General features: G+C 55.2%; 2 protein-coding genes across 2 annotated transcripts; one reads left to right on the top strand and one right to left on the bottom strand.

Annotated features, from left to right (window-relative positions):
* The first annotated feature begins 4,121 nt into the window (after positions 1-4,121).
* On the top strand, positions 4,122-6,490 carry LOC102867535 (chromosome unknown open reading frame, human C19orf60). The gene is made up of 5 exons (XM_006885976.1): positions 4,122-4,190; positions 4,274-4,356; positions 4,638-4,842; positions 5,259-5,338; positions 6,418-6,490. The coding sequence occupies exons 1-5, from the start codon at positions 4,122-4,124 to the stop codon at positions 6,488-6,490; spliced, it is 510 nt and encodes a 169-aa protein (XP_006886038.1).
* A 640-nt stretch (positions 6,491-7,130) lies between these two features.
* On the bottom strand, positions 7,131-17,108 carry CRLF1 (cytokine receptor-like factor 1). The gene is made up of 10 exons (XM_006885975.1): positions 16,997-17,108; positions 12,222-12,503; positions 11,721-11,850; positions 11,442-11,611; positions 10,338-10,495; positions 10,081-10,249; positions 7,856-8,043; positions 7,591-7,633; positions 7,303-7,310; positions 7,131-7,151 (listed from the first exon to the last, which is right to left on the bottom strand). The coding sequence occupies exons 1-10, from the start codon at positions 17,106-17,108 to the stop codon at positions 7,131-7,133; spliced, it is 1,281 nt and encodes a 426-aa protein (XP_006886037.1).
* Positions 17,109-17,166: the final 58 nt, after the last annotated feature.

Below are 17,166 nucleotides of genomic sequence, written 5' to 3'. Positions count from 1 at the left end.
GAGGTTAGAAGGAGAATTTTTGCCTTTGAGCTGTGGTGCTGGAGAAGAGTATTGAGAATACCATGGACTGCTAGGAAAACAGATTCGTCCTGGAAAGGATTAAACCGGGTGGCTCCTTGGAGGCAAGGATTCTGAGGCTCTAACATACTTTTGACATGTTGTGAGGAGAGGCCGGTCCTTGGAGAAGGACATCATGCTTGGGAGGGTGCAGGGACAGCGCAGGAGAGGAAGGCCCTCTATGAGGTGGATTGATTCAGTGACTGGGATAATCAGGATGGGACTGTCAGAGACAGTGCGATTGCCATAGGACAGAGCAGGGTTTAGGGCTGTTGTACATAGGGTCGCTATGAGTCGCAAGAGACTGGACGGCACATAACAGGATAGAATCAATGACATTTTGATGACTGGATTTCCTGTGCCCTGCTTTCCCTTTAATTTGAACTTGCATATGAGTAGTTGATAGTTTGTTCCTCAGTCAGCACCTGGCTCTGTTTTCACTGCTAATACTGAAATGCCAGCAATTCCTTCATATATGTACTTGATCTGATTCCTGTGCATACCAGCAGGTAAAATACATGGTTTTAACCCTGTATTTATTTTATAAAATATACTTGGAATAAATAATTGTTCAGAATTCTATCCCGCACCTCATTTCTTTCACCAAGTTATGTTTTCTGACTATTAATCTTTCTTCTGGTTTTCAACTTGTATTCCAGTCATCCATTATTATTAATTTGTCTTGGTTGCATGTTCTATTGATTCTAACTGCAAAAGTTTGTCAAAATTTAGGGAACTCTGGTGGCCTAGTGGTGAGAAGCTGCACTGCAATCCCAGTGGCACGCTGTACGAATCCAGCCGATGCTCTTCTGGAGAAATCTGACAGTTGGATCCGATTTGCAGCAACCAGAAAAAGTTGATAAAAATCATCTATTTCCTCTTTGGCTCTGGTTGGTGGTGTATATATTTGAATGATAGTGGTATTCACTGGACTGACTTGTATGTGTATGGTTAGTACCTTGTTTGATAATTAACATTCTTGGCTGCAGCAGTCAGGAAATCAAAAGAGGAATTGAAGTGGGAAAATCTGATCTCTCCAAAGTACTGTGAAGCAACAGTGTAACTCTAGAGATTAAGGTGCACCTGATCTAGGTCGTTATCTTCACCAACTACTTGCTATTCATCAGAAAACGACAGTGACCAAGGATGACAGAAGAATTGAGGCCTTTGAGTTGTGCTGGGAAAAAGCACTGAACATACATTGGAGTATAAATAGGTCAGTCTTGGAAATGGTGAAACCAATTTCTCCTTGGAGGCTAGGATTTGGAAGTTCCATCTCATACTTTGGGCATGTGGCCAGGACGGAACCAATCCTTGGAGAAGGATATGCTTGGAAAGGCGGAGGGACAGGGCAGGAAGACCCCAGATGAGATGGGTTGATAAAATAGCTGGGACAGTGGGGGTGAGTTTGCTTAAGTTAGACTGCCTCAGGACAGGGCAAGCTTCAGAGCTGTTGTATGTAGAGTTGTTAGGAATTGGAGATGACTGCACAAAAATACCACTTTTGGTTTTATGTTCCACCAGACAGCTAAATGGTCCCCTGTTTGTAAGCCTAGTCACCTGGTTTATCACTTAGGAAATGAGAATTAAAAAAGACCTCTGTGTCAAGATTCAGAAACCTTGATGGCACTAAAGGTAAGGCAATTGGCTGCTTACCCAGAAGATGGTAGCTTCTCTGGGGAAAGTTGATCTGTTTTCCTAAAGATTTATAGCCTTAGGGGAGCTCAGGTGGCCTAGTGGCAAGAAGCTGCACTGCAAATCCCAGAGATGCATGGTTCGAATCCACCAGATGCTCTGCAGGGAAAGGAGGGACAATCTCCTGTACCAGTCAGATCTGATCTGACTGTACACAGACACACACACAAAAAAAATTAAAAGATTTATAGCCTTGGAAATAGGGCAGTTCCATGCTATCCTACAAAGACTACACCCTGCCATGTGGATTACAGCTCAGCATTGTCCAACAAAATGATTTGACACAGTGGTTGTGACAATGAGATCAAGTATATCAGTGAAGGTGGCAAAGGATTGGACAGGGTTCAGATCTGCTGGTAGGGTTGCTGTAAGTCATTTGATGGCATAACTACAGTGTCAGGATGAGTCCCAACTGAATAGCAGTGGGTGGTGGCTGGCCCCATGATCAGGTGGGAAATGAAAATCTCAGGATCATAGCAATTCACCCAGTAACCCTGGCAAATTGTTAACATTAGAACTTCATTCTTAACTGCTTTCAAGTGGAACCCATCCTGACTGACCCTACAGGTTGTTAGGTGCTGTCAGATTAACTCACCAGGTCAGTCCATCTAGTGAGAAAGGCTGAGTCCTCAACTTTTCCAAGCATGATGTTCAAGTACTGGCCCCTGTCTAAATAAAGTCTGTGAGATGGAGTATGACTAGCCTTACCTCCCAGGAGCAACCTGGTTTAATTTTCTCCAAGACCTATTCTCTTGGCAGTTTATGGGATGCTCAGTACTCTTATCTAGCACCATGACTAAAAGGCATCAATTACTCTGTCATCTCCGAGCATTTTCCAGCTCTCAGATGCATAGTATGCAGTTGAGAAGACCATGACTTGCATCAGGCACACCTTAATCTTTAGACTGCCGTAATTACTTCTTAGTACTCTAGCGAGGTCCCTGACAGATTTTCCCAGTGCAATTTGTCTTTTGATTCCTGTGCCAAGGTGGTGATTGTGGATCCAAATAAAATGAAGTTATATGACAACATTTTCATCTATAGTAGTTTTAGGGGACTGTACTCAGTGGGAGGAGACAGCCTATTTTAATACCTCTGATCCCTGGTGGATTAGTACAACAGGTTTGGGTTAGTGAAGGAGAAGACCCTCAACCAGGTGGACTGACTTGGTGACTGCTGCAGTGGGCTCTTGTGTGTCAGAAAAGTGTGAGGATGTGAAGAAGTGATGTGTTTGAGTTGTGCTGGAGAAGAATATTGAACATAACCCTGGATGGTCAAGATAACAGTCAGGTGAAACCAGGCTGCTCGGGCATGTTACCAGAGGGACCGGTCCTTGGAAAGGGACATAATGCTTGGATAGGTGGAGGGACAGCACAGGACACACACGCCACACATACTCCCTGCCTTCCACCACAGGCTGCCAGAACAGTCAGTGGGTATCTTCATGCTTCATACATATCATCAGAAGGACCAATAACCTAGAGAAGGAAATATTTGGTCAAGTGAAGTCAAGCGTTAAGAAAAATGGGACTACTACTGAGGAGATTGACAAAAACTGCTGTACAAGACGTCACCAAGTTAGCGCCAACCAACCACTGCCAGGCATCCGGCACACCTGGTTCGAGAGGTGACGTCTAAGTATGATTGGGAAACAATGGCAAGTTGGAATTGCCCCTCCCCTCTAGGGTGTGCCTTAGCGTCAGAGATGCATCATCTCAGAGGAGTCTGACTCAGCTTGTGATGATATCAGGTAAGGCTGACCCTTAGACGATGGTTGTCATGAAGGAAACACTGCCTTTCTCTGTTGGAGGTTGCCGTAGGCCATGACCCAGAAGGCTTTTTCTTCCCAGCACCTCCTTTCAGCTGTTAGGTTCTGTGTCCCTAGTTTTACTTTGCAGATCAACCTTGCTCCCAGTTTCCCCATGCCCTTCACCTTTCAGTCCCTGGAGGAGGAAGCCAGCGCTGACAATGAGCCTGTCCCAGGACTTGATTGTTCTCGAACCTGCAGAGTTTGGTTCTTCTCACGTGAACTACCTGAGCCACCTGCACGTTCCAGAGACTTGGCTTCCTCCAGTATGTGAAACTATGTCGCAGTCCCATTAATGTCACGGCCCTGTGGCTTTAGGCCAGGGGCTGTACCTGGGGGATGACTCACTTTTCTTTGCGGTAACGTGAAGATGAAGTGAAAACCTGCAATTACTTAGTGGATGTTCCAGTATGTTCACATAAACCAAGCAAAGGACTATATACTCTTAAACAAGAGCTGTGCTTTTAAAGGCCGCGGGAGCGGGCGTGAGTCCTCCAGGCCTGCAGGGGGCGCGGCGCGTGCGGAAGCGGCCTGGTCCCAGCCTGGCCTCGACCCTATAGTCATGATCACCGCGGAAGAGGCTGCGTCTGCCCTCGGATCTCCGGGGTGCTCGGAGCCGGCGTGGCCTTGGGTGAGCGCGGGCTCGGGCTGGGGGGCTCGCGGCGGCCGGGTGGGGGCGCCGGCCTCACGTCCTGATGGTGCCTCTGCCCGCAGAAAGATGCTCCCGTCTACGCGCTGGTCCAGCGGATCCATCAGCTCCAAGCCGAGCGCGCGCAGGCCTTCCGCAGGCTGGAGGAGTGAGTGCTGCCGAGGGGGATGGGGTGTGGGGGGTTGCTGGAGGACCCCACGCACTTCGTGGCCAAGGTGGGGCGGGTGTTGATGGAGTGCAGATCCTCAGGTCAGCTCGCGGGGACTTAAGGCGAGCCTCTATTCCCGGACGTCCCCGAGGTAACTTTCCTTCATTACCTCCGTGGAGATGTGGGTCTGTCTCTGGCACGTCCGGCGTTCTGGGACTCTAGGGTAACCCAGAGGACGCAGGACTCGGGGACTCGACCCCCGGCTCCCTCATACACCGCAGAGCCCACCGCCAGTATGTGTGCAACGGCCCGCAGTACGACTTCCCGCGCTATCGGGGCTCAGTGCACGAGGTGACCCAGGCCTTCGCCGCCGCCTCGCGGGAGGTTCTGGCCCTGGAGGCTGAGCTTGCGGGGCCCCGCGCGCAGCCACTGCTCGCCGGCCATGTGCGAGCCCTGCAGCAGCTGGAGCAGACCCATCTGGCCACGGTGAGCCCTGCCATCCCAACCAGCCTATTTTGACCGAGTCCTAAGACTCAACTCTGTCCTTCACCCCAGCCTCATCTCCCTGCGCCGCTCTGTAGATGGCCAGGACCCATTTCTAGTTCCTTGGCCACGCCTCCTCCAAGCAAGCCCAATCCCAGTCTAGATCTTGGGTCTAGCCCGCCCCTGCGACTACAAGGTTCCACCCCTGAGATTCCCAGGCCCCACCTACTACTTGCCTGTGTCGGGTTTTTGGCTTTGCCCTAGAGTCACTTGTTAGGATTTCCAGATCCGTTCGCTTGGCTCCTCCCTTCAAAAGTTTAGCCCCTCCCCAGCCCTGTGTTCCTTCCCGGCAGTGAGAAGGTGAAGGTCCAAGGCAGCCTTTGCCCACAGCTATGTCCCCCTGCTACCCTTCCGCCTAGGTGGCCCTGCTGCAGTTGATGAGGGCACCAGAACTGAAGGACCAGGAGAACACCTCACAGACGCACCAGCTGAAGATGAAGTGAGCGTACCCCCAGTGAGGCCTTTGCTAGATTTGTGGGGCACCTTTGGACTCCCAGGAGCTCTGTGGTTAAGCACTCAGCTGCTAGCTAAAAGGTCGGCAGTTTGAGCCCGCTGCTTCTCCCCTAGGGAGAGAGCTGCAGCAGTCAGCTTTTGGAAAGGTTGATTGTGGTGGTGTTAGTGGGTATTGTCAAGTTGGTGCTGACTCAGCGCTGTGAACAGCAGAACAAAACACTCCCTGGTCCTGCACCATCCTCCCAAATGCTGCTGTGCTCAAGCCCATTGTTTCTGCCCCTGTGCCAGTCCATCTCCTTGTCTTTCTCAATTTCAGAAACCCTATGAGACAGTTCCCTAATGTCTTCCACTTTACCAAGTACGGTTATCTTTCTTAGAAACTATATCTATCTATATCTATACTACTCTATATCTATCTATCTAATCTTCTACTGTATCTCTATCTATCTATATCTGTCTATCTAATCTACTGTATCTGTCTATCTATATCTTCTACTGTGTCCTATGAAGTCCTCTCTGAGTCAGAATCAACTTTGACCCCGGTGAGTTGATTTGGTTTCAGCTCCAGCCTGGGGTCCCCAGAACTGGCCCTGCCAGAACTCCAGGCTACACACAATACTCAGGGCTGGTGTGCACACTAAGAAGTCACTTGGTGGCCCTCAGCTCACAGCTCCCCTCAAGCACACAAGCTACAAATTTGCACCAGCTGCACCCTGGTGCCCCCCATTTGTACACATAGGACTGGGCACAGCGACCCCCCCCCACATGCTTCTGCATATATGACCTCCCATATATATGCATGTGCACACACTACACACTGCTCACTCAGCTTCCCAAGCCACATGTGTGTGCACACATTCCATTTCACACTCACACTGGCACACAGTCTCCTGAGCACCGGTGTGTGCACACCCTCGCCAAGGGCCTTCTGATGCTGGTGCTGCCTGGAGGCTGGGGGGGGGGCGGGCAGAAGGGCCTGGGGCTCGCCACAGCCCCCTTGGCTGCGCAGCAGCGGCTAATTCGCCCCATCTGGGTTTTATTTATAGTTCCCATCCGCTCTTGTAGGGTAATTAAAACCATGGAGGCAATCAGCGAGGTTCTCCAGGACCTCAGGTTTGATGCAGAGTCTGCGGAGTGATCAGGCTCCCCAGGGGCACACCGAGGGAGATGGGAAACACAGCGAATGGCGCCCAGCCCGGCGGACTGCCAGCTGGCTGGGTCATGCCCCTCCAGGCTGCTGGACTCCAGCTCTCAATAAAAAGACTTTTCTTTCTGTAGCTGTTCCGCCATCTTTATGTCTTGGGGTGCTGGGGTGATCATAAGAGGAGGGAGCTGCACAAGAAGGACCAGGAATGGCTGAAGGAAGCTGTCCACCCCTCCCAGACTCCAGAAAATCCATGGCTGATTTTCAGAATTTCAGATCTTGTAGAGTGCTAACCTGGAGGTGGAGGTTCCATACCCAAAGGGTCCTAAGGAGTCCTCTTGTCCTCCCTGAGCCCCATGACCCTCCCTGGGATTCAAGGTGCCGGCACAACCAGCATGTAAAGAACTCATTTATTTAGACTTTGGCAGGGTCCTGGGTCAAGGAGAGACATTATCCCCCACTTTACAGGCCCAGGCACCAAAGCCCAGCTGCATCCCCTCCCCCACGGCTGGAGTGTTTCTTTTGACACTGGAGTGTTTGCCTTCAGAGGGGCCCAAGCTGTTGTGGCCTGCAGAGCTCCTAAAATGAGTGTTCCTGGCTTTCACGCTCTCGGTGGGATGGCATCCTCAGGGTCCTAGAGTTTATCTGGCAGGACCTGGGAACAGAAGGGAAGTTAGAGACTGAGCATAGATGAGGAGGTACAGAGGGCCTGGTGTAAGTCTTTGCCCCACACTTAGCTGTGTGACCTTTGGCAGGATGTAGCCCCTCTGTGGTCCTTGATTTCCCATGGGATCTACCCACCTCACCTGGTCTCCTGGGGGTAAAGTGCATGTCACAGTGCAGGCATGTAGTAGGCACCCATACATAGTAGTAACAAGAGTATGGTCTGTGTGGTTATCTTTAATTCCTGGGACTCTGGATGAGAGCCCTCCTTGAGTTATAGATGCACTTTGTAGACCTAACGGCCACAGGTCTGGGCAAACAGGTGCTAAGAAAATGCTGATGAATAAGATACTAAGGTGGGAAGGGTTCCAGCTCAGCGACTCTAAAAGGATGAAGGTACGTCTTCCCTCTAGCCCGCCCAGCCCCCTTACCTCTCGCCGCGCCCCGTCTGCCCGAGGGCAGGATCCCCTCGTCCTGTGCTTGGAAGGAAGGTGGCGGTGTCGTGGGGTCTGTAGACAAATCACCCCCGCCCTGTCTTCTGCCCCGCCCCCAGTTTTCTCCCTTTGACTTGATGGCAGCCCCTCCTTGCCTGCTGGCACATCCCGCACAGGTCCCCACACCCCACCTGGGTGGCAGGCCCCCCCTTCCTACCTGGTGGCGGTTCCCTCTCCTATCTGGTTGGGGCTCACTCCCTACCTGGTTGCGCGTCTTGTGCGATTTCTGCATCCAAGCGCGCCACTGGTCGTAGAGGCGGAAGCTGAGGTTGGAGCAGTACGCGTGCTTCTTGAGCCAGCCCAGGAACTGCTTGAGCTCGCGCCGTACGGGGCACGAGCTCGGTTCGCCGCCCCGCGGCTCGCACGCCCCGCCGCTGGGGCTCGGCCTCTCTGAGTGGAGACAGCGGCAGCGTCGGCGCGCTGCCGGCAGGGGGCGCGCGCAGGCAGGCCCGGAGGGGGCCGGAGCAGCAGTCCGCGCGCCCTTCGGCCACCTCCCTCCCCGAGTCTCAGGGACCCGGCCCTCCCCGCAGCGCTGCACTGCGGTCCAGCTGCGCCCCTACCCGCCCGCGCCTGGGGAGGTGGGGGCAGGGGAGGAAGAGGTTCCTCCTCCACGTGTCCAAGAACAGGATTCCTGCGCCCCGAGCCAGGTGTGCACTAAAGGGCAGGGAGAGAGGGAGGGGTCCCGGCTGGGGAGTAGAGACTGACAGAGCAGGGAGCAGAAGAGAGGGCTGTGAAGTGAGGTCGCTTTGAGGACCTGACTGGAAGAGAGGAAAAATGGGAAGAGACTGGAGAGACAGAAAGAGAAAGACTGTGAGGAGAGGGAGCTGGGGTGGGGATGGGGGAACGGGAGACGACGAGAAGGAGGAGCAGCTAAGGAGAGAAGTGGGAACAGAGTGATGCAAAACAGGCAGAAAGTAACTGGCACAGGAGGAAGAGGCGGGCAGAGATAAAAAGATGGAGACAGGGAGATGGACATACACAGAGGACAGAGTGAAGGAGAGACGAGATGAGACAGAGGAGGCTCAGAGAAACAGACTGGGAGATGGGGGGTGGAAAAAGACAGGAACATAGAAAGCAAGAAAGAGGGAGAGAGAGAGAGAAAAAAAAAAAGAGCGACGCAGAGCCAGCAAGAGGGAGGAGAGCTGTGGGCTGGACCCCAGGTGGGTCGGGAACACTAGCCACTGGTACTCAGAGGAGCCTGCAAAAACGACCAGGTGGGAGGCTGGTCTTTCCGTCCAGCGGCAGGCCACAGGCAGCCCCAAGCAGGCCGGCGGATAAGGACATCGGCCTCACGTCATAAATAACGCCGGGGACCCGCTGACAGGCCCTGGCACGGCCCCGGCCCCCGCCGCCCCCGCCAGCCTCCCCACGGACACAGCGCCTGCTGGCTCCCGTGCAAGAATCGCAGGTGCTGGGCACGAGCAGGGCCAAGGCTCAGGCCCCTCCCGGTGCTGCTCCGCCCACCCCGACCTGGAGGGGCCCGGGCCGGGGCTGGGAGCCGGCTGCAGCCTGCGCCGCCCTCCTTGGCTCTGGGAGCCTCTCAGGGCCTTGGTTTCCCCATCAGCCGGTGAGGGTGGGTCTAGACTCACAAGGAGCTGAGCTCAGATCCCAGTGTGACCTGTTGGGGGAGCAGCTGAACCTCCTAGACTCACTTCCTCTGAGAAGAGGGCCTTTCAGGAGTGAAATGGGGGAGAGGACAAGGGTTTTTCCTTCCACCTCTATCCCTCCCACCAGGCTTGAAAGTGATTTCTCATACTGATGCTAGTACGATTATGGGCCCTACTTCCAGGTGAGGAAACTGAGGCCAGACGCTCCCAGTACAAACTGTATACTATAATCATAGCTGCCCCATTCCACAGAAAAGAAATAGAAGTCTCAAATCCGCTTGTCCTCAGGCTTTGCGAAGGGGATCCCCTATTGCCATCAAGTCAGTTCTGATTCACAGTGACCCCGTGTGCTAGAGAGCAGAACTGCTCCATAGAGTTTTCAAGAGTGTAATCTTGCCAGGCTTTTTTTCCCTCCAGGGCACTGCGAGGGTGATTTGAACATTTAGGTTCTTAATTTAATGCCAACCATCTGTACTATTCCCGGACCTAGGAGAGAGCTGCAAGTTGTTAAATGGGATACCTGGAGAGTGAATGAATGTCCTGGCTTCTAGCAATCCTGGCTCTGTCTTGTTAAATTTTCTAGAATCTGAATTTTTCTAGAAGCTATATATGTAAAACATTCCCATTTTTAAATGTTTAAGAGCAGGTATTTTTTCTTCTTTTTTTAATGACAAGCCAAAGAAAATCGACTGAGAGGAGCCGCCTCTGTCCCACCCGAGGTCTCTCTGAGACCTGCTGCTCTTGTTGGGGAAATCACAAGAAGGCTGCTCTGGTTTGAGACTGGTCCCCAGATCTCCCAGGCCTCCTGGGGGGTGCTCACCACTTCGGGGGGTGGATGCAGCCGTGGGGTGGCTCCATTCACTCCATATCCCAGCCTTTTTGGAGCCGTAGATGCCAAAGGGGTTGCAGCGGACTTGCACGAAATACACGGTGCCTGGTTTCAGGCCTGCCAGGCGACATGAGGTCTGGTTGCTGACGTCATCCACCACCTGAGTGGGGAGGGGAGGGTCAGAGCCCAGGGCTGGGGGCCAGGTTGGGCTGACAGGCAAGTGGGTGGGTGGGCAGGTGGACAGGCACCTTCCAGTCCACACTGTCCTCCACTCGATATCGGATCTGATACTTGGCTTGGAACAGGAAGTCCTTGAGAGCAGGTGGTGAGACCCAGCGGACACTGAGCTGGTCCTCCAGGCCCCCAACTCGGCTCACATGCACGTCGGGAGGGGGGTCCGTGGTCACTGAAGGGATGAGGCATCCTTAGTCACCACTCTTCCACTCAGCTGGCCCTCTGAGCAGCAGCTCGAGACTGGCCGGCTTCCAATCCCTGAGCTGTGTGGCCCAGGGCAGGTGACTTTCAGTGACCTGCCTCTGTTTTCTACACACCCTGGGGACTGAGGTGTGGATTCCACAAGCCAAACTCAGAAACCACTCATCGCCCAGAAGCCCTCAATTAATGTTCACTGTTATCAGCATTATCATCTATGAAGGGGGAAACTTGATCCCAGCTTAGGGGGACTATGGTCAGGCAAAGACGGCCTCTGGGTAATGTGATTATGATTATACCCAGGAGGCCAGGCCAGGTCTTCAGCACCCCTGGAGAACCCCTGGCTCTCCCCACTTCCAGCCCCTTCTCATTTTATGGAGGAAACTAAGGTCCGCTTCCGTATAGGGCGCAGTGGGATAATAGAGTCTTGGGACACTCACTGCAAATCTGGGAGGTCGAGTTAGAAAATAGTATGCTGGCAGGGGCCTGCAAGGTTTGGGTACCCCCTGGGCATCATGATGTATTGCCCTCTCCCCCTGAGGCCTCTGTGAGGGGCTGAAAGGGTTAAGGTACAGGCCTGCTTGGGGCTGAGAAACATCCTAATTAGATTAGGCCCAATTCTGCTCGCAGATCAGCCATTTCCTGCCTCCCGCCTTCACCCCCCAGCTCCAGGCCACGGCTTCCTGGGGCGCCTCTCAACCTGGGCGCCCCCTCCCTGTTCCCCCGGGTCTCCTCCAGCACACCTGGGCCACAGAGGGGGAGGGAACCCCGCCAGGTGTTCTTCCCAGGGTAAGGGTCCTGCCTGCTCTTGGGGAAATTGCAAACACATGAGGGACAGCATCAACCCCAACAAGGCAGGCCCCACCCGAGATGGAGATGTAGCGCCCCCTGTGGAGGCCTGGGTGGCACCGGGGCCTCACCCACATCCAGGATGTCCAGTGTGAGCACGTCAGAGCGGGCCGAGCCCAGGCGGTTGGTGGCCTCCACCCAGATCTCATAAGGCGTGAAGAGGGCTAGGTCTTTGGGAATGTGGCAGGAGTGGGGTCCCATGGTGTGGTACTCCTCACACGTGTTGTCCTGACCGTACCACCTATGGTAGGCAGGTGGAACAGTGAGGGTCTTTGTCAGTACCCCTGCTCACCTGCAGAGGCCAAGGCCATGCAACCAGCTGAGAAAGGCTCCCCCAGGGCCCCACCCACCTCAGTTTATACTTGAGGGAGTAGTTTGTGTGCAAGAAGGTCTCCCCAGGCGCCCCAGGCGTCCAGCGACAAGTCAGGTCCTTCATGTTCTTGGACCAGCAGCTGATGTTGAAGGGCTTCTCCGGGGGCACTGGGTAGGGGGCAGGGCTGAGGGAGGCCGCGACCGGGAGTGGGAAGGGGGGGCAGGGCAGTCTCGGCCCCATCCTCAGAGGTGCCAGTGATGTCAGCAAGGCCACCTGCTTCCATTAGCACCCCGGAAGACCCCATTTCTCTCCCTGGGCCAAAGTGCCCACTGTGTGCTGTCTAGCCTCAGTCAGCATGCCCCACTATTCCTCTCCAGGCCACAGTGCCCACTGCACCACCACCAGCACAGCCACCCTCACCCTCTGCCAGTGCCTCCACCGTTCAACCGCAGGCTAGAGGAATCCCTGACTCACATTCTTCTCAATAGGAAGCTGCTGCTCCCAGAATCCCCCCCTGGGGTACACAGGGCCCACTTACGGCCAACATAGAGGCAGGAGCCGGCCAGGATGCTGCCATCTCGGGCGTGACACACCAGGTTGTCCCCTGACTGCTGCCTGGACCCATTGAGGTTGGCCAGGGCGAGGGCCAGGGTGGAGGCGTTGAGCACTCGGGAGAGCTCAGAGGGAAGGCGGCGCCCATTGAGGGTCCAGTAAAGGCTGTCAGCGGTGGCTCCTGGTGGGTCCCCAAGCACTGAGCAGGTGGCCTGCAGGGAGGAGCCGATGAGGAGCGTGGGGTCCTGGGGGCTGATCACAGCTGTGTCTGGGGTCAAAGAGGGGCAGTGGTCAGATGTGGGGACCCCACCATGCTGGGTTCTTCAGGAGCCCCTATCAGTCAGAGAAACTAAATTCTTTCCTGAGTTTTTCACTGGCTTTCCTTTCAATCGTCGTTGAGATAGAAGGATTCTCACTTACACATTATTCTGACAAATAGGGCACAATTAGAAAGACTGTGAGTTTGTTTTGTGATAACCCAAAGGCTTACACACAGATGCTTCTGTTAGGTCCACCACCCAGGGACTATGCTGTGGGAGGAAGAAACTTCAGTAAAAATGAACTAGCTGACTAGCTGCTGTAGTGTCAATTCAGAATCAGAGTGACCCATGTGGATCAGCGCAGAACAATGTTGTCCAGCACAGATTCTTCAGTCGATAACCAGGCTTCTCTTCCAGAGCACCCTGGGGTAGTCAAACCACCATTCTTCTGGCTGGCACTCAAACACATTCACAGTTTTCAACACCCAAGGAGTTCAGATGAACCATCCAGGGAACCATTTATTGAGCACTTCCTACCTTCTGAGTCTGGTGCTAAGACTTGACCTCCGTTTCCCTGCTGAATCCTGCCCTTTTTATGGATGACAAAATCAAGGCGTAGAGAGATCATGTCACCGTAGACCTTGGGATTGTTTATCATGCTCTGCCCTACACTGCTGCTGGGGGTGAAAGATGACTGGGGGGAGGGAGGGTGGAGGTTCGTCAAGCTCTGTGCCTCTGATCCCCACGCAAGGAGACTTCATGTCATCCTTCTCCCCTCCCAACTCAGTTTTCCTAGTCTGAAAAATGGGCTCAAGAATACTCTGTCCTCAAGCCCACTGGTCTAGTCAGTTGGGAAGGGGCTTGTGAAACTAGGTTGTGTGTAAATTGAGAGCTGACTGTGGGGGCCATTGATATGCCTTGGTTGGGGCCTCTGCTCTTGCTTGTTGTCAGGACAGGCTAGGGCTTCCATCCACATGGAGAATCTCACAGGAACCCATTTTACACATGAAAAACCGGAGTTCCAGAGAAGAGGGAGGGCTTGTATAGGCTGCTACCCCTTACTTTTCCTAGGAGTCTCATTAGCAGTGCTGAAAAAAAGCCCTAGTACCTCTCTAAGCCTCAGTTTCCTCATCTGGAAAATAGGCATAATGATACCAACCACACAGAGTTGTTGGAACAGAGTGAAAACACTATCCAAGGACAGTGCTGGAGAACTTGGAAAGGCTGACCTGGGTTCAAATGCCTCAGCTGGTTGTGGAAGTGTCACTTTTCAGAGTCTCTGAAAAGGGCTCCTTCCCTTCATTCAATTGTGAGGACCCATTCATTCATTCACGGTGGCAATTACAGCATGACACAACACATAAGAACACAAAACCTTGCCTTGTAGAGGGCTTGAATCTACCAAGAGGAGTATGGAAAAAAGACGTGACTCATAGAAAACCAAAGCAAGGAGGAGGGAGGCCTGAATAAAGAGAAGACTTGAAGCTGAGCTGGAGAGAGAAGAGACAAGTGAAGCAGCAAGTGCAAAGGGCCTGAGGCAGGCATGCTAGGAAATAAAGTTGGGGAGGGCAGCCAGCTGAGGCTCTCCATCAAAGCTGTGAGTTTTATTCTGGGGCACAGGCCAGTTACCTGAGGAGTCTGAGCTGGGAAGAGATGGGCAAGATTTACATTTTAAAAGGATCCCCACGCAGCCAGCCTTGAGAAGGGGCTGCAGATGGTCAGCATATCTGGCCCTTGTAAGCCCCCTTAAGTTCTGTGGCTGCTCTGTGCCAGCTCGAGAAGGGTGAGGTAGGGTAGACATGCTTCCCTGGACAGGCTCTGACGATTTTCCGGGGCAAATTTGGCTCATGAACCAGGTCTTGCTGGAGCCTGGGATTGAAGCTGCATTTGGGGCTTGGCCCAGGGCTCTCCGGAGGTCTCTGCGTCCGTGCGAAGGAGCCGGCAGAGCTGGCCAGCACCAGGGAGGCGGGGGCGGCCGGGGGCGGGGGGCCAGGGGGCCGCCCTGGAGGTCTCAGGCAGCCAGCCGCCCGCTAATTCGGAATTCCTTTGGCATGAACTCGGGCGTGCCAGCGTCTCTGCCCTGGCCCACCCACCGCTTCCTGCCTGGGCCCCCCCAGCGGGGTGGGATCCAGGCCAGGCCTGCCTGGACCCCAAGCCCCCTTAGTGTTGGGTCACACCCCTTGTCCCCCTCTCCTGCCTACTCCTATGTCTAGTGGAGAAGGGGCTGTTTAGGGGGTCTGGGCTTGGGGTATGGCCTCTCCACACCACGCCCGCCTGGCCTGGGCTGCCCAGGCCCGCCTGCCAGCAGCTGCAGCTGCCCTGGGGGGCCGGGTGGGGGCCAGGGCGACAGGGCAAGGCCAGGCGGGCCTGGGCAGGCTACAGCTCCCCCAACCCAGCAGGAGAGGTCAGATGGAGGCCTCTGCTTCAGGGCCATGAGTGTGAACTGGCTGGACCACCTGGGCACATGGCTGCCCCTCTCTGTTCTGGTCTCTCCTCCACTAAATAATAAGGCATCTCCTCTGACTATTGGGGAGACTCCCAAATGGTGAGCTCCTGGATGGTGAGAGGGGCCAGGTACTAGGTGGTGCCCAGGAACTGTTAGGACTATATGCCCTTCCAGTGCTGGGGTTCCTGAGTGGCTGGGTAGGGGCTGCCTCTGGACTCCCTCCAGACCACCTCAAACAATGAGCTGGCGGCGTGAGGGACCAAGGCTCACAACATTCCAGGCCAGGCACAGCAGCTGGGAAGAACCCACTGAGGCTGGGGGCTCATGGCCAGGTTTGGGGGGCCTCCTACAGGGCTCCCCAAAGCAGATCCCAGGGCTGGGCTTTCATGGCTTCCCTCCCCTTCACTCCCCGCCTTTCCTGCAGAGCTGGGGCCTTTAAAAGTTGGTTTTTTTTTTTTCTTCCCCCTTTCCCAATCTGGAGCCACCACCGTTATTAAAAAGGAACACCATGTGTTTTAAAAGGGAAAAGTGTGAGATTCCCTGTGAGGGAGCGGGGAGGGCGGTCAGGCCAGCAGCCTCCATCCTGGGATCCCCACGGGGATCCCCATCTCCCCCTGCCGGTACCTGCACACACTTTATGACCCACCCGCCTGCTGATCAGGTGCTAAGACACACCGTAAGTAGAAACATATTGCCGAGGTGTAAGAATCTTTTATTTAATTTCTTCCCCTTAAAGGAAAGAAACACCTTCACAACACCCCCCCCCCAACTTCTGCTGCTCAGCTGCCCTTAGAACAAAGCCTGATGCTAAGGTGGCACCCAGAGGCACTGCCTACTGTCCAGGGGAGGGCCTGAGTCAGTCCCTCACTTGTCCAGGAGCCTGGCTTTCAGCAACTGACCCCAAAGGATGGCTACTTGGTCCTTTCTGGAAGGTGCTGGAGGGAGCTTCCCAACAGCTCAGTGTTTCCCTGGGTGGCCTGTGCTCTGGAATGGGTGCACTGGAAGGACTGGGAAGTTCAGATCGTAGCTGGCTGTGCCAGCCTTGTGCCCTGCATTGCCTCGCTTCCTACGGAGCTAATGTGACCAGGAAAGTATGTGTGCCAGAGATGGAATGTGCGCCGGCGATGGTGTGCGAATGTGCATATGGGACACAGCGTGCGCGCTTCGGAGGCCGAGGGTGACGGGCCACAAGTCTGTATTAGTCTTTGTGTGTCTCTGGGTGTGTCCAGGAGAGGGTCTGGATGGAGACGCCGCCGTGGAGGGAGTGTGTATGTGCGCTACGAGTGGGCTTTGAGTGCCAGAGGCCAGAGCCCCTAATCCCGGCACAGCAGGATGGGGGTCTGTGGCTGCCCGACTATGGATACTCAAGAGCAACCCCCTCCCCCAGGCTGGGTCCGTGGTGCCCGAACTCGCTGGCTCCCACATGCTCACAAAGATTTCTCCCATTGGTGAATACTGGCCTGGCCAGAAACGATTTCGGAGAGTTGCTGGTGGCTGGGACTCTGTGAAATCCTGCGCGCCGGGTCCCACACCGGGAAGGCGGCGGCGCCAGCCCTCAGAGAGGCGCGTCCCCGGGGACCCCGGGCCGCGCGCCAGGCGGCCAGAGCGGGCCCCCTCCCGCCCCGCCCTCCCCGCGGGGCTCATCCCTCAGCTGGGGGGGAGCCGCTAGGGGCCTGCACCCAGCGCGCCAACCGCGTGCGCCCCCGCCCGGGAGCGGCACCCAGGGTCCTGGCAGCTCAGGGTCTGCGGATGCATGCACCCCAAGTCTTGGCTTGCAGAGTCCCAGGCCGCCTCCCCTAGACCCTCAGGGTCTGGCCAGGGGCCCTCGGCCGGGCTGGCTCAGGTAAAGAGGCCTTGGGCGCAGAAGCCAGACCCTTAGGTTGGGGACTTGCAGAGCCGTGCGCCTCGCAGGTGAGAGCACCCTGAGGGCCCCGCCGGGGGCGCCTTCCTTTGTTCGCGGCTGCCAAGGTTGCGCCCGAGCCCCTCCCCAAGTCTGCCCCCAGGACGCTCGTTTCAGAGCAGGCAAGACCGTGGAGTGGGGCGTCGAGTACTTACGGGTTATCTCTTCGCCTCGCGGCGCCCCGAGGACGCAGAGTAGAAGTAGCGGCAGCAACGGCGGCTGCCGCCGCGCGACTTGGGCGGCGGGGCCCAGGCGGCTGGCGGGCATGGGGCTGACGCTCCTGGGACGGAGGCAGGCGGCAGCGGCGCGGGGTGCGGGGCACGGG

This window comes from Elephantulus edwardii, unplaced genomic scaffold (genome assembly GCF_000299155.1).
Source record: "Elephantulus edwardii isolate Elephantulus edwardi_28Jun2011 unplaced genomic scaffold, EleEdw1.0 scaffold00045, whole genome shotgun sequence".
NCBI lineage: Eukaryota > Metazoa > Chordata > Mammalia > Macroscelidea > Macroscelididae > Elephantulus > Elephantulus edwardii.
This window is presented reverse-complemented; position numbering and strand designations above follow the sequence as displayed.

Bases quoted from the DNA above. Each gene is read 5' to 3' on its own strand.
- CRLF1 (XM_006885975.1), bottom strand. From the start codon at position 17,108: ATGCCCGCCAGCCGCCTGGGCCCCGCCGCCCAAGTCGCGCGGCGGCAG. The intron at 11,612-11,720 runs GTGGGTGGGGCC...TGCCTACCATAG, and splicing joins TCCCTCAAGTATAAACTGAG to GTGGTACGGTCAGGACAACA. The intron at 7,634-7,855 runs GTAGGGAGTGAG...TTCCAAGCACAG, and splicing joins CGCACAAGACGCGCAACCAG to GACGAGGGGATCCTGCCCTC.
- LOC102867535 (XM_006885976.1), top strand. From the start codon at position 4,122: ATGATCACCGCGGAAGAGGCTGCGTCTGCCCTCGGATCTCCGGGGTGC. The intron at 4,191-4,273 runs GTGAGCGCGGGC...CTCTGCCCGCAG, and splicing joins CGGAGCCGGCGTGGCCTTGG to AAAGATGCTCCCGTCTACGC. The intron at 5,339-6,417 runs GTGAGCGTACCC...CCGCTCTTGTAG, and splicing joins ACGCACCAGCTGAAGATGAA to GGTAATTAAAACCATGGAGG.